General features: G+C 43.0%; 1 protein-coding gene across 1 annotated transcript; it reads left to right on the forward strand.

The window, feature by feature from the left end:
* The first annotated feature begins 1,094 nt into the window (after positions 1-1,094).
* On the forward strand, positions 1,095-4,032 carry LOC113036368 (zona pellucida sperm-binding protein 3-like). The gene is made up of 8 exons (XM_026192688.2): positions 1,095-1,620; positions 1,713-1,831; positions 2,848-2,951; positions 3,017-3,191; positions 3,377-3,479; positions 3,557-3,639; positions 3,717-3,814; positions 3,913-4,032. The coding sequence occupies exons 1-8, from the start codon at positions 1,123-1,125 to the stop codon at positions 3,960-3,962; spliced, it is 1,230 nt and encodes a 409-aa protein (XP_026048473.2). The 5' UTR covers positions 1,095-1,122; the 3' UTR covers positions 3,963-4,032.
* Positions 4,033-13,582: the final 9,550 nt, after the last annotated feature.

The following is a 13,582-nucleotide window of genomic DNA, read 5'->3' on the forward strand; positions in this document are numbered from 1 at the left end:
GTTTTAAGGCTGTCAAACCCGTCACTACACACTTTATACACTTTTCTCAGACAGGCATGAACATTTTCACACTGTTCTCTCTTGTTTAAACTCTCAAAGTTCAAACCTTCATAAAAAAGAAGTCCAGTACTAATACTTACCTATTTTCTAAAGCATGCAGAGTTCAAGGTGACTTGAAAGACAAACACATCAGTGACTGGAGCCTGGAACTGTCAACCTCCAACAGGGAAACCATCCCTGCCCACGATTACTCCAAATCTAAAAAGTACAAAAATATAACGGTATCTGAAAGAAGAGCTTAAATCCTCAGGTGGACACGATCGAGCTCATCTGTCATAAGTTTAGTCAGCCTGTAAAACATCTGCTTACATCTTGAATTGTAAATTCACAAAGAGCAGTGCACCTCAGAGCAGCAGCAGCACAGTCTGATGGTCACAGCCTGCACATCTGCTGGAGCTCATAGCAGAAATGATTGTAAGCTTCTTTTAACTGGGCTGAGCAACTACAACCAGTTTTAGGGTTCCTCCACCTGCTGAATCCCACTTCCTGTTTAGGTGTGGATGCAAAGCCGCCCACTACAACAGGAAATAGAGCCGTTTGTTTTTTTTAATCTCTCTTTGCTCTGCTCATGTTCTCTATAACTGATCAAGCTGAGCACATTCATTAGTATTAAAACCAGAATTTACTCTGAAATAAAGTTTGCATTCCCATGTGCTCATAAGATTTTATTATATTAATATAGTACAAGGTTCGGTTAGCTTTGCACAAAATCAGCCGGTACAAACGTTCTTCAAAGAGCTACTTTTTATCTTCTTACTGTGAATTTCAGAGCCTGTACATTTGCACTTTTACTTGGGCAAAAAAGTTGAATCAGTACTTTGCACAAGAATATTTGTTATGTTTTTAAGTATCTATAATATCTATCTAAACATAAATATAATAAATATACTTAATTATTGGATATAATACATAAATATAAGACAAATATAATTTCTTTGGTTTCCTCCAGGGTGAGATCCACACATGTGGAAGGAGATTTAGGTGATTAGGGAGAGGGAGGAGTCAGCCTGCTTCAGTGCTCATCCTTAAGAAGGCTGCACAGACCTGTGTCTGTTTGCAACCATGGGGGCCAGGCAGCTTGTTGCATTTAGCTTCGTACTTGCATGGGTCAGGCTTAGTGACGCTCGATTCCACAGTCTGAATGTGCCAACACACTTGGGGATCAAGGCACAGAGGCCTGCTGTGGCTGAAGCTGATGCTCCAGGAGAACCTGACAGAGTGCACTCCAGTCAGTCTGCTCAGCAAGCTGCAAAGCTCCAGTCAAAGCAGAACCAGCAAGCACTTGAACCCCTCTCCTGGAAATTTCCAGAAGATCCAGTGGATCGGGTGAACAAACCTTTCAAGTTTGAACTGAAGCAGCCAGTGGCAGCCTACCGCGTTGCTGTGAGGTGTGGTGAAAGTAAGATCTTTGTTGAAGTGAGTCGGGACTTGCTGGGTCTCGGCAAGCTGATAAAGCCAGAAGAAATCAGCCTCGGTGGTTGTTCAGCCACTGACACTGATGACTCGTCTCATGTGCTGGTTTTTGAATCTGAGCTGCACAGCTGTGGTAGCAAGCTAGTGGTATGAACCTTTTTATTCTGTTCATTCAGTTACATCACCTTTTAACACAAGTGAAATTCATTTTTTTAATACACTTTGTATTTTTTCATTAGTTGACAGAAAATGCCTTCATTTATGCCTTTGCGCTGGCCTACAACCCCAAAGTGTTTGGCAGAAGCGGCATTACGAGGAGCCAGAGTGCTGTCATTAGACTTGAATGCCACTACCAGAGGTGACTAGAAATGCGGAACAGACTGAACACCCACTTTAGTTTACGGTGGTCCTTATTAAAGGAATAGTGTTGCAACAAAACAGCCTTTAATTAAACACTGACTCCAACTCTGTCCTAACACATCGCCATGTAAAATCTGGAGTCGAAGCCTTTTTATTAAGTCTTCTGTGGTCACATAAAGTTTTTAGAGTTGAGGCCTGTCATTAGTTCTTTCAGTCCTTGTCCTGTCTTCCTCCCATCAGCCTGAAACCAGGAAAGGGTAAAGGGAGTTTTTCCCCCCCACTGTCACCAAGTGCTTGTTTAGAGGGGGCCATCTGAGTGTTGGTGTTTTCCCTGTATTATTGTAGGGTCTTTACAGTGTAAAGCGCCCTGAGGTGACTGTTGTGATTTGGTACTATATAAATAAAATGGATTTGAATTATGCCCCATCTTTTAACAAGAGAAAAATCCAGATGGATGCGTTAGTTTCAAAATAAAATCACCCTGAACAAATGTTATTAAGGTGGAAACTCTTTTGTCCCAGGCACACTTTGAGCTGTAAAACTGGACATTTTAATGTGTGAGTGTGGGACTGAGTTCGGGGTTCAACCTAAAGTAGCCAGTCTTGGTACTGCAGTTTTAGCACTTCATATTTCCTCCTTTTTCCAGGCTGATGCTCTTGGTGATATATTAACCAACATAGCATGTTTAAGCTCACTGACCTGATCTAATAATTTTTAAACCAACGCTGTTTTAACCTGACTGTGTAGCTGTGGCCCGTCGGTTTTACAGCAATTAGTCGAACATGTTTTTATGGAACCTTTCCATGCTTTAGCCACGCATCAAAGAAATCCTGTAGCTTTTATACAGTCACGTTCCAGGTATGTAGGCTTTTTGTTTGTTGGTGACTTATAACTTTGTCAGCAGATTCATGGATGACAAAGCAACAGCCTTCTGGTGCAGGTTTAAAGTATTAGTGTACTTTTAAAGTATGATTGGTGTGATGCTAAAAACTGCTCTTAACTTTGACATTTCAGGCAGCACAGTGCGAGCAGCGATCCCGAGCATCCTGCCTGGATGTCCAGTGAAGCTACCAGGCGAGCACAGACACAGCAGCATTTTTCTCTGAAACTTATGACTGGTGGGTCCCAGCAATATTAACACGACTGTGACTTTGCAAACCTTTAATGGCTAATTTTGCTTCAGATGACTGGAAGTTTGAGAGAACGTCCACCAGATATGCTTTGGTAGATGTCATTCACATGGAAGCAGCAGTCTTGGTACAAACTCCAACCCCCCTCAGGGTGCTGGTGGACAGCTGCGTCACTACCACAAAGTCAGACTTCACTTCAGGACGAAGAGAAGCTTTAATAAATGACGGGTAGGTTCTGGATGGGCAGCAGTTTGATACAGTACACTATATCAGTAGTCTCTTTTCTACACTTAGCTTGACCTGATCTGATAATCTGATCCACCTTAAGTGTGGTGCGAGTGTCATTCAAGTGTCACACCAGCATGTCCCCACAGAGTGTGGCTGCTTCTGTGTGAGTGTTGCCTTTCCTACAGGTGTCTGGGGGGTCAGCACACCATTTCCAGGTTCATGCCTCGATCTCAGCCTGATAAACTCCGGTTACAGGTCGCGATCCACAGCTTGGGTCTACAGGGGATGGTATGTAAGTGTGTGCTGATGATATATGCTCCCTGTCGTGTACTTTAAAATAAAGAGGCCTAATTTCATTTAAACAGATTTATATCTCTTGCCTACTGAAGGCCGTCTCAGCTTCTGCCCCAGTTACCATTGAGAACAAGGCATGCTCATTTTATGAGGGGTATGAGAACGTTTTTGAAGATCTTTCATTCATTGATTCTTTCGAGAGGACTTTCATGACACTGACTCTTCCCACAGTATGTGGATGGCTGTAGATGGAAAGAACGAGTTCTGTACCTGTTGTGAGTCCACTTGTGGAATGAGAAAGATCCGAGCCCTGAGTGACAACGCCACAGGTAATGCATGTCAGCAGGAACGTGCACAATGCTTCATTTCTCACGCCTGACTGCAAAATGACTGCGTTTATGTGCTTTTTTTTTTTTTTTTTTTAAAGTGGAGCGATGGGAAGCTGAAGTGACTGTGGGCCCCATTGTTGTAGAGTGAAAGATGTTGTTTTTTTGTTTTTTTTACACATTTGTAACAAAAGAGAATAAATAAACTTTTTAAAAAGAAACTTCATTTGAAGCTGTGACGTCTCTAAACTGACACTGAAGCTGGCACGTGCACATAACCAGCAGATGTTTCTTTAAAATGGTTTCGCAGAGAGTGAAACACTGAAGACATTTCTGGAAACTGTTCTCAAAAAATGAATAAACTGTGACCAACCCTGAAGTTCGCAGTGCAGCTAACAAGAGTTGACTGTTGATCCAGCCGGTCGTTTCTGGAACTCGTGCACATGCTGGTTAGTAGTTTGGGGAAATACACACAACATGTGCAAAAGAGGAAGTGATATCATATTTCATGCTTGTTGCAAAGAAACTATTACCGATGAATAAGGATGAGAAATCAGTGGCACTTATTCAACTTTCAAACATCAAATAAATTCATGCAGCACATTTAAAAGACTGATAAATGTGTAGTGAGGACACTGGACGAATGGATTTATGGTGCTTTTTAGACGACGGTCACAAAGTGCATTACAGGAAATGATTAAAACACAAGACAAATGTTGAAGACTTTAAAAATGCGCTTTTACAAAACAGCAATAATAAAGGTCGAGCTGTACAAGAATCAAAGCATAAAATACACAAATGTTACTGAAGTGTTTGAGTAAATCGATGCATCTTAGCTGGCTTTTAAAAATCCAAATAACTGGTAACCCTGAAGTGAACAGTGTTGCACAGGTTGTGTACTATGGCCCCTGTCATTGCTGAAGATCAGGGGTCGGCAACCTTTCTGACGATTTCGATTTCCACCTGTCCAGCATCCAAGCTGAACATTGAACTTAGTTGCTCAGCAATGCATGTTGTGTCCACATTCATGAAAGGATTGGAAACAAATGAGACACATGGCTCAAGCTGATCAAGGTCACAAAACCTGTTCTCAAACTCTTGACCAAGTCGGTTTATGACTTGAGTGTACTTTTCTGCAACTTTGTCAAAAGTCTCAGATGCAGAAGCATTGTCTTTCAGCACCATCTGCACAGAGGGAAAGTGCAGCACCTTTTTTCTCTGTAAATGCACAGAGAAAATGTTCATCTGGGCTTTAAATCCATTTAAAGCACTAATCATGTCAGCAACAGTCTTACCTTTGCCTTGCAGCTCACAGTTCAAATGGTTCAGTTTCCCAGTAATGTCTGTTAAAAACGCAAGGTCAAGTGTCCACTCAGTGTCCTCCAGCAGAGATGTGTCTTCCCCTTTGGATTGCATGAACTCCTTGATTTCACCCAAAAGTGACAAAAAACGAAGCAAAATCCGTCCCCTGCTGAGCCATCGGATTTCCGTATGTAGTAGCAGGTCACCATATTCAGCTGACAGCTCCTCCAATAGCACCTTGAATGTTCTGTGCTGTTTAGCTCTGGAGCGGATGCTGTTTATGATCTTCACGACGGGAGTCATGACGTGCTCGAAGCCGATCACCTTTGCGCATAACGCCTGCTGGTGAATGATGCAGTGGTAATGCAGGAAGTTTGGGAACTCTGTGTCACCTTTACAGTGAGCGATGAATCCCGTATGTCGGCCGATCATAGCAGGAGCCCCGTTGGTAGTCACTGATACCAGCTTTTCCAACGGTACCTTTTTCTTCGCGAAAAACTCCTTCACCGCGTTATAGATGTCAACTCCCTTCGTTGTTGTCTTTAGCGGCAGTAGTGTCAGAAGTTCTTCTTTTGTGGAGAAACCATCAAATACCATCCGGATAAAGACCATCAGGTGTGCTGTACTGCTGCTGTCGACGGACTCGTCACACTGGATGCTAAACCAACTGCACTTTGCCAGATCCTGATCCAACTGATCGGCCAAGTTCCCGGACATAGCCGACACTCTTCTAACAATTGTAGTTGCCCCCAGCTGGACATCAGAGAGAGTGGAGATTACATCGTTTCCATATTTCTCGTCTTTAAGCACAGTTTTTGCAATTATCATCATTGCTTCTTTGAAAACCTCCCCGTCTAAAAATGCCTTCTTTTTCTTAATCATGAAATGTGTAGCTCTAAATGAGGCTTCGGTTGCTTTTTGAGAGTTTTTCACCGGTCTCGTGAAAAAAGACTGCTGTTTGCTCAAACCTGCCTTTAATTCGCGGGCCTTTTCCGCTCGCAGTGTGCTGCCCTTTGGGTAGTTAGCATGGTAGCTTGTGTGACACGTTCGGAAATGTCTCTCCACGTTGTGCCGCTTTGCCGTTGCCACAGTTGCCCCGCAAATGAGACACACGCATGAATCTTTCACAGTGGTAAAAAAAAAAACTCTTCCTCCCATTCACTGTGAAAATTATATGTTTTCTTCCTTTTTTCCGCCATGTTTTCCTCATCTCCTCACCTTTGCCTTTGCTGGTCTTCACGGCAACTGTTTCCGTGGAGACCAGCTAGCACTAAATATTAGATCATGATCTAATATTTAATAATAAACATTTTTTTAATATATTATCTCTAACAAATTAACGCCAATGCAATTGTGATTAAAAAAAATAGCAAGAAAAAATAAAAATAGATGCAGCTTACTGGTAAGTTGTTATGGTGAGCTATTTTTAGAACAGGCCCGCGGGCGACTCGTGTGGTCCTTGCGGGCGACCTGGTGCCCGCGGGCACCGTGTTGGTGACCCCTGCTCTATATTAACAGTTAGACACTATATAGAACCACTTTATAGGATTATATTTGTTTGCAGATGTTGGCAGCTGTCAGTGAATAGTTATCAGCTATTTTGAAAGAAATGCATGTTTGTTAATACAGAGACACATGTTAATGTGATCTCTGGTCTCCCACTCAGAGACACAGGTCTCAGAGTGTCCAGCATTCAGAGGCTGCCTGAGGACTCATGTGAGAGAAAATCTGCTCACACAGACATGTAGAGCCAAACGATGTCAATAAGGCCTCTGCAATGTTCTGAAGACAGTTAAACCTGTCAGGTAGTGATGTCCAGCAGGTGAACATGCAGCTCCATGAACACGCACAGCTGTGGAGTCCAGCTGCTTCGATGTTGCATTAACTGACATTAACTCAGCCAGTTAATGCGAGACTAATCCAGCTGCTCATTAAAGCTTTCTGGTTTGATCAGAAAAGAAAACATTGGTCCAAACGCCTGAAAGTCCCAAAGACGCATTGTGTCTCGAGTCTACGGATGTATCCGTGTATCTCCGTGGTGCTGATGCTGCGCTGAGCGGACAGCTCCTGAAGCTTTTGAAGTGTTGGAATATGGAAAGCTAACAACGTCCCTCTGACCAGTAGGCTAAGTTATTTTTAGCCAATGACAAGTTGAATCTGGTAGTTGGGGTTGTTAGTTAAGATACCGTCATTAAGAAGCGGCACAACTAATGTGTGTGTGCGAGCTGATTTGCGATGTGCACCGCTGGTGCGGCCATTTATTTTTTAATGCACCCTCTCAGATTAAGTCACTGCGTGTCGTGCCCAGGGCTGGACTGGGACAAAAAAATCAGCCCGGGCATTTTGACTAGAGACCGGCCCACCAGGTATTATAGGAAAGCCATAAAGCCTTTGAATGAAAACAAACGCTGTTGTGACAGTGATGTATAGTCTTGTTGGTATATGTATGATTTCTATACATTTTACATCAGATTAAAACTTTGGTTTACGGATGACCTTAGTTATGCTGCAATAGACGTAGACTGCCGGGGGATTCCCATGATGCATTGAGTTTTTCCTTTCCAGTCACCTTTCTCACTCACTATGTGTTAACAGACCTCTCTGCATTGAATCATATCTGTTATTAACCTCTGTCTCTCTTCCACAGCATGTCTTTATCCTGTCTTCCTTCTCTCTCCCCAACCAATCACAGCAGATGGCCCCGCCCCTCCCTGAGCCTGGTTCTGCCGGAGGTTTCTTCCTGTTAAAAGGGAGTTTTTCCTTCCCACTGTCGCCAAAGTGCTGCTCATAGGGGGTCATATGATTGTTGGGTTTTTCTCTGTATCTATGAAGCGCCTTGAGGCGACTTATGTTGTGATTTGGCGCTATATAAATAAAATTGAATTGAATTGAATTGAATTGAAGGTTCAGATAATTATTTAATAAAAGTGAGATATTTTAAATGAGAATAAGAAAGAAAAGTATTTCTTTGTGCCCCCCTCTCCCTGTTAATGCCCTACCTGGCCCCCTGGCAACACTTTGCTAGACCCGCCCCTGCACAGTTACCAGCTGTCAGCTACTTAGAAAAGGATCCTGGTGTTATTTGTCTCTCAGAAACAGTTCATAACTTCAACTCATTCATGTCACCTAAAAGGTAAACCTGTTTCTCCATCACCTGTTCAGCTCTGATGATTCAGTAAGGACATCTCCTGGTTTCATCTTCATGTTTCCCTCTCACCAGATAACCAAACCATATCATGACCAGCAGCTTTACAGCTGTGGCTCCAGCAAACATCAGCTGATACTAGAAATTAATATTAAATAAATTCTAACAACAGCTGATCAAGCTTTAACGTGCTGCTGTTGTTTAGCGCGACATCTGCTGGTTTCCTCTTTCTGGCGCAAAGTGGGCGATAAACAAACAAGAGAGACGATCAGCTGATCATTGATCAGTTTCATAATTGAAGTAGAAACGGGAGACGGAGGAGGAGAGAATGAGAGAAGAAGAGGCAGCTGCAGCGTAACGACAGAATAACTCCAGCTTTGTGTCTTTTTCCATCCTAGCTAAAGTTCGGGACAAACTGCAAACTCTCTTCTCAGCTCAACACCAAACGTGTAATATTTTCTCTGAATGAGGGACCATTCCATTTTTTTAAGGAGCGGTTGGCAACTCTACTAACCTTATGAATAAAATAAAGTTCACTATCAGTAACATCATAGCACCACCCAGCTGTATAGAAACTCCGTCATGCTAGCTAGCACGCAGTACGAGTTACTGTAACTGACAGTAAAAAGTCAACGAAAATAAACTCCACCTAAACTTGGTTTATATCTGCACTTCACCTGACACTCGGACCGGCGGCCGCTTCGGGTCTCTCCTCCTGCCTCCCCTCTCCCTCATCCACCTGCTGGCCTCCACCACTTGTTAATGTTACTGAATCTGTGGAAGCTCCGCCATAACCACCACCAAACAACTGAGTTATTTTTACACACCGGCCAGCATCTGGCCAATCCACCACCTCTCATTGTTTATACCGTTACAAAAAAAAGGGTTGCTGACCCCTGCTGTAGATCCTAGTGGTGTGGATCAGTGGCTTGATGTCTCGTTCACTTCTGGCAAATGACTTGATGTCATCCATGGAGCTGGCTGGTGACTGCACCTTACCGTATTTGGTATCAGTAGCCGGTTTTGTTATTGATCTTGTTAGGGAGGTTCAGGCGCATGCAGAACCATAACCATTGAATTCCTGACAAAGGCTCTTAAGGTCCTGTTACCAACATCTGGTTAGAATTATCACCTTTAGAAAACTGGTGATGTGTCCAATACTCATGTTACTGTCTGTGTTAAAAATGCCATTTGGACTTTTTTGGTTTCAGTCTTCGTAGTTCTATTACAGAAAAACAGTTTTGACAGTTTAAAATAAAGTCTTTGAGCTTATCTGTGTCTCAGTGAAACAGGAGGTACACTCAGGTAGCATTTATGGATCAATGCACTGGGCAAGTTGCTGTTATCACTAACAAACACTGATGTCACTGTAATGTCTGATGCAAATGTGCAGCCTTTGGTCACACGAAACTACACATCCAGAGGTAAACAGCAATTGATTTATTGGAAGGTGACGAGATCATCAGGGTATAAATCAAACAAACTGCAGCTGGTGTTATTTGTACAGTGTAGTCATGCTTTTTGTACACCTCCTGTTTTCTGAGTATGGGTCTGAATTTGGTCTGGAATCAGTTTGAGAAGCGAAGAGAAGGAACACGAAGAGAAGGTAGCTGAGTGGTGCTCAAAGGCATTTTAAAAGTCTCGAGTTCATACCTAGAACGACCGTATCCACAAATCCAACCAAAGCTTGTCTGTGTAAATTTTAATTAAACATAAGATGGAAATCACCTTTACACAGTTTGTATGAATTTACAAACTCCGAGTCGGATCATTGGGCTTTCTTTCCGTGTTTTCTTGTTCTTTCAGCCTGGAACATTGATTGGTGTGAAAGCTCACCATCGTTTACCATCTGTCACGGCTATAAGTGATTACGCGCTCCGAGGCCTGATGGTGCCTCTGTTAGTCACCTGTTCTCAGTGTTGTGATCTGTGATTTTGGGTTGTGGGGCAACAGTGTAACATTTGTGATTTCCTGCCGTAGGAAATTTCCATGCTTCTAACAGCTGCTCTGATGTCAGACAGCATCGTTTACCTGACAGGTACGTCAGCTACATGTTTTCTGTTCTTACTCTTTTACATATTTACATTGCATATGATATGGCCAGAAATGATTTGGAAAAATGATTTAGCTCCAGTTTCTGTGGAATTAATCATTTAGAGTATCACAAATTAGCATCACTATGCTATCGTTCATTGTTAACTGTGGGAAGAATACAGCTGGTCTTTATTGATCAGCAGGTAACACTGCTGGTAACACACTAAGCTTCCTTTATTGTATTGCATTAAATCAATGCCAAAATCATAGCCTGTGTCTGCGTAGTAGTAATGTGCCGTATAAAGATATTATAAGGATAATGCCTCTGTAAAATTAAAGGCTGTAATTGCATGTAGTTGAGACAATACTATATATTCTGTGGTTTTCAAAGCGCTCATCGTCCATGCATAGGCTAAATTGATTCAAATTTTAAAGGCACACGCAAATGCATCATCTAGGCTGTACAGGGATTCAACACAGGATTATAAATCAGGCTTGAGAATGAAGTGAAATAGTGGAAATGTGAGACATTGTGGACAAAGACTGTGTGACATGACTGACAGCTCTAGAAGAGCTACAGATCAGATGGTGTTTTAACAGAGTCCTGTCACTGTTTCCAACTACCGCTTACCTTACAAGACTGATGAAACCAAACTTTTTTTTGGTTCTGCAATAAAATCCCGTCTTAATGACAGTTTGAATGTTCACTTTTTTAGGTGGATGCAACCTTATGGCTGTTTTAATTAAGTTACGACGTTTCTTGAGTGGTTGAATTGTACTCTGTGCTGCGTACTGTATGTAAGAGACTCGTATTTGGTTGGAGCCTTTTGTTGCCTACAGAACTGCCCTAATTCAAGGAGACAGTGCTCAGAGATTGTGTATCAGTACATCAATGATGTAAATCTCCTGATTTTGACATTTGATGACCATATGGAGACCATTTGCATACAGTGAACTTATTATGTTCAAGACAACAGTTTGCAGTCATTTGAACTTTGTTACATGATGCATCGTCCTGCTGGAAACATCCTCAGAGGATGGGTGCTCTGAGGTCATAAAGGGACGGACGTGGTCAGAGTATCCCCCACACCATTACACCACCAGCTGCCTGAATCATTCATACAAGGCACTGTGTATCCATTCTTTCATGTTAACATCAAATTCTGACCCTGCCGTCCAAATGTGGCAGCAGAAAGTGAGACTTTCAGACCAGCCAGCTGTCCAAGTTTGGCGAGCTTTGATCTGTAGCTGAGAGGAGGGGTACCTCTGCCACTGTAACCCATTAAGGTACCACAGTTCACCCTTTTTGAACTGAGGACCATGGCCTCGGACTTCGAGGTGCCAGTTTTTCTCTGGCCCACGTCTCTCAACCAGAAACTGCTGTGGTGTCAGGTGGAGGTCGTTGCTCAGTGAAGTCAACAAAAAACTTTTATTGTCAAAAAGTAAAAACAAGATCTTGTAACTACATAACCAGACCTTTCACCCCTTCAGATTCTGTCCATAAAAACAGAACAGAACTGTAGGCAAGGGTCAGCTGTAGCAGACAGTAAGTTGGTCTTATTCTGGCATTACCATCAAGCACTGGCAATGGTTGTACTGGAGCTGGAGAGCACAAAGCAACAAGCCCAATACCCCATACTCCTCTAAATAAGACACCAAGCACTCAATTCCAGATGGGAGGAGCTTCAGTTCTTAAAGTAATGATGGACTGTGGTTTCTCTTTACTGAGCTGATTGGTTCTTGCCATGTCAAATAGGGCTGTCAGCTGTGTACCAACCTGACTGCTGCACAACAAAACTGATGGTCCCAACCCCATTAAGAAGATGAGCCCGGACAAGGCACACCTGTGAAGTGAAAACCATCTCAGGTGACTGCATCATGAAGCTTATTGAGAGAAGGCCGGGGGTCAAAGGCGGCTACAACTTCATTTTTTATCTACAGTGTAGAAAGTACAGGGTGGGCCATTTCTATGGATACACCGTAATAAAATGGGAATGGTTGGTGATACTAAAGTCCTGTTTGTGGCACATTAGTATATGTGAGGGGGCAAACTCCTCAAGATGGGTGGTGACCATGGTGGCCATTTAGAAGTCGGCCATCTTGGATACAACTTTTGTTTTTTCAATAGGAAGAGGACCATGTGACACATCAGACTTATTGGTAATGTCACAAGAAAAACAATGGTGTGCTTGGTTTCAACGTAACTTTATTCTTTCGTGAGTTATTTACAAGTTTCTCTTTGTTCACAGCCATTGACATGTCGAAGAGATTAACACGTGAGGAGCGAAATTGTGTTGATATCTGGTGAACGCAGATAAAATTGCAGCAGATTTCAATGCAAGACACCCTACGAGACCACCCATCTCCCATGCTACAGTCAGCAAACTGCTTGCTAAGTTTCATGAAACTGGTTCAGTGTTGGATTTGCCAAAATGTGGACGCAAGAAAACTGTCACCAATGAAGAAACATCAGTGGCTGTCCTAGCTTCATTCAGCAAGAGCCCACAGCGTAGCACTCGCCGCACGTCACTGGAGAGTGGCATTAGTCGAACATCCCTTCGGCAGATATTAGCTACTCACAAATGGCACCCTTGCAAACTCCAGCTACTGCAGCATCTTATCGAGGATGACCCAGATCGGCGCACAGAATTTGCAGAATGGGCAAAACAAAAATTGGAACAGGGCCCTCAGTTCACGCAGAAGATTTTGTTCAGTGATGAGGCAAACTTTTATGTGAATGGTGAAGTTAACAAACAAAACCAGCGCTATTGGCCTGACACTAACCCACATTGGATGGATCCCTCCAAGACTGTTGGACCAACAAAAGTGATGGTTTGAAGTGGTATATGGGGCACAACGATAGTGGGTCCATTCTTCATCAATGGAAACCTCAAGGTCACTGGATATTTGAAATTGCTACATGATGATGTGTTTCCCTCTTTATGCACTGAAGCTGGCACGTTCCCTGAGTTTTTCCAGCAAGATGGTGCACCACCACATTATGGGTGCCAGGTCCGAGCATTCCTAGATGAACAGTTTCCTGGAAAGTGGATTGGTCGTCGTGGGCCAGTTGAATGGCCCCCAAGGTCTCCCGATCTGACCCCCTTAGACTTTTATCTTTGGGGTCATCTGAAGGCAATTGTCTATTGTGTGAAGATACGAGATGTGCAGCACCTGAAACTACAGATACTGGATGCCTGTGCTGGCATTTCTCCTGTGGTGTTGCTATCAGTGTGTGAAGAGTGGGAGAAGAGGGTTGCACTGACAAGCCAACACAATGGGCAGCACAT

Source organism: Astatotilapia calliptera, chromosome 14 (genome assembly GCF_964374335.1).
Source record: "Astatotilapia calliptera chromosome 14, fAstCal68.1, whole genome shotgun sequence".
Taxonomy (NCBI): Eukaryota; Metazoa; Chordata; class Actinopteri; order Cichliformes; family Cichlidae; genus Astatotilapia; species Astatotilapia calliptera.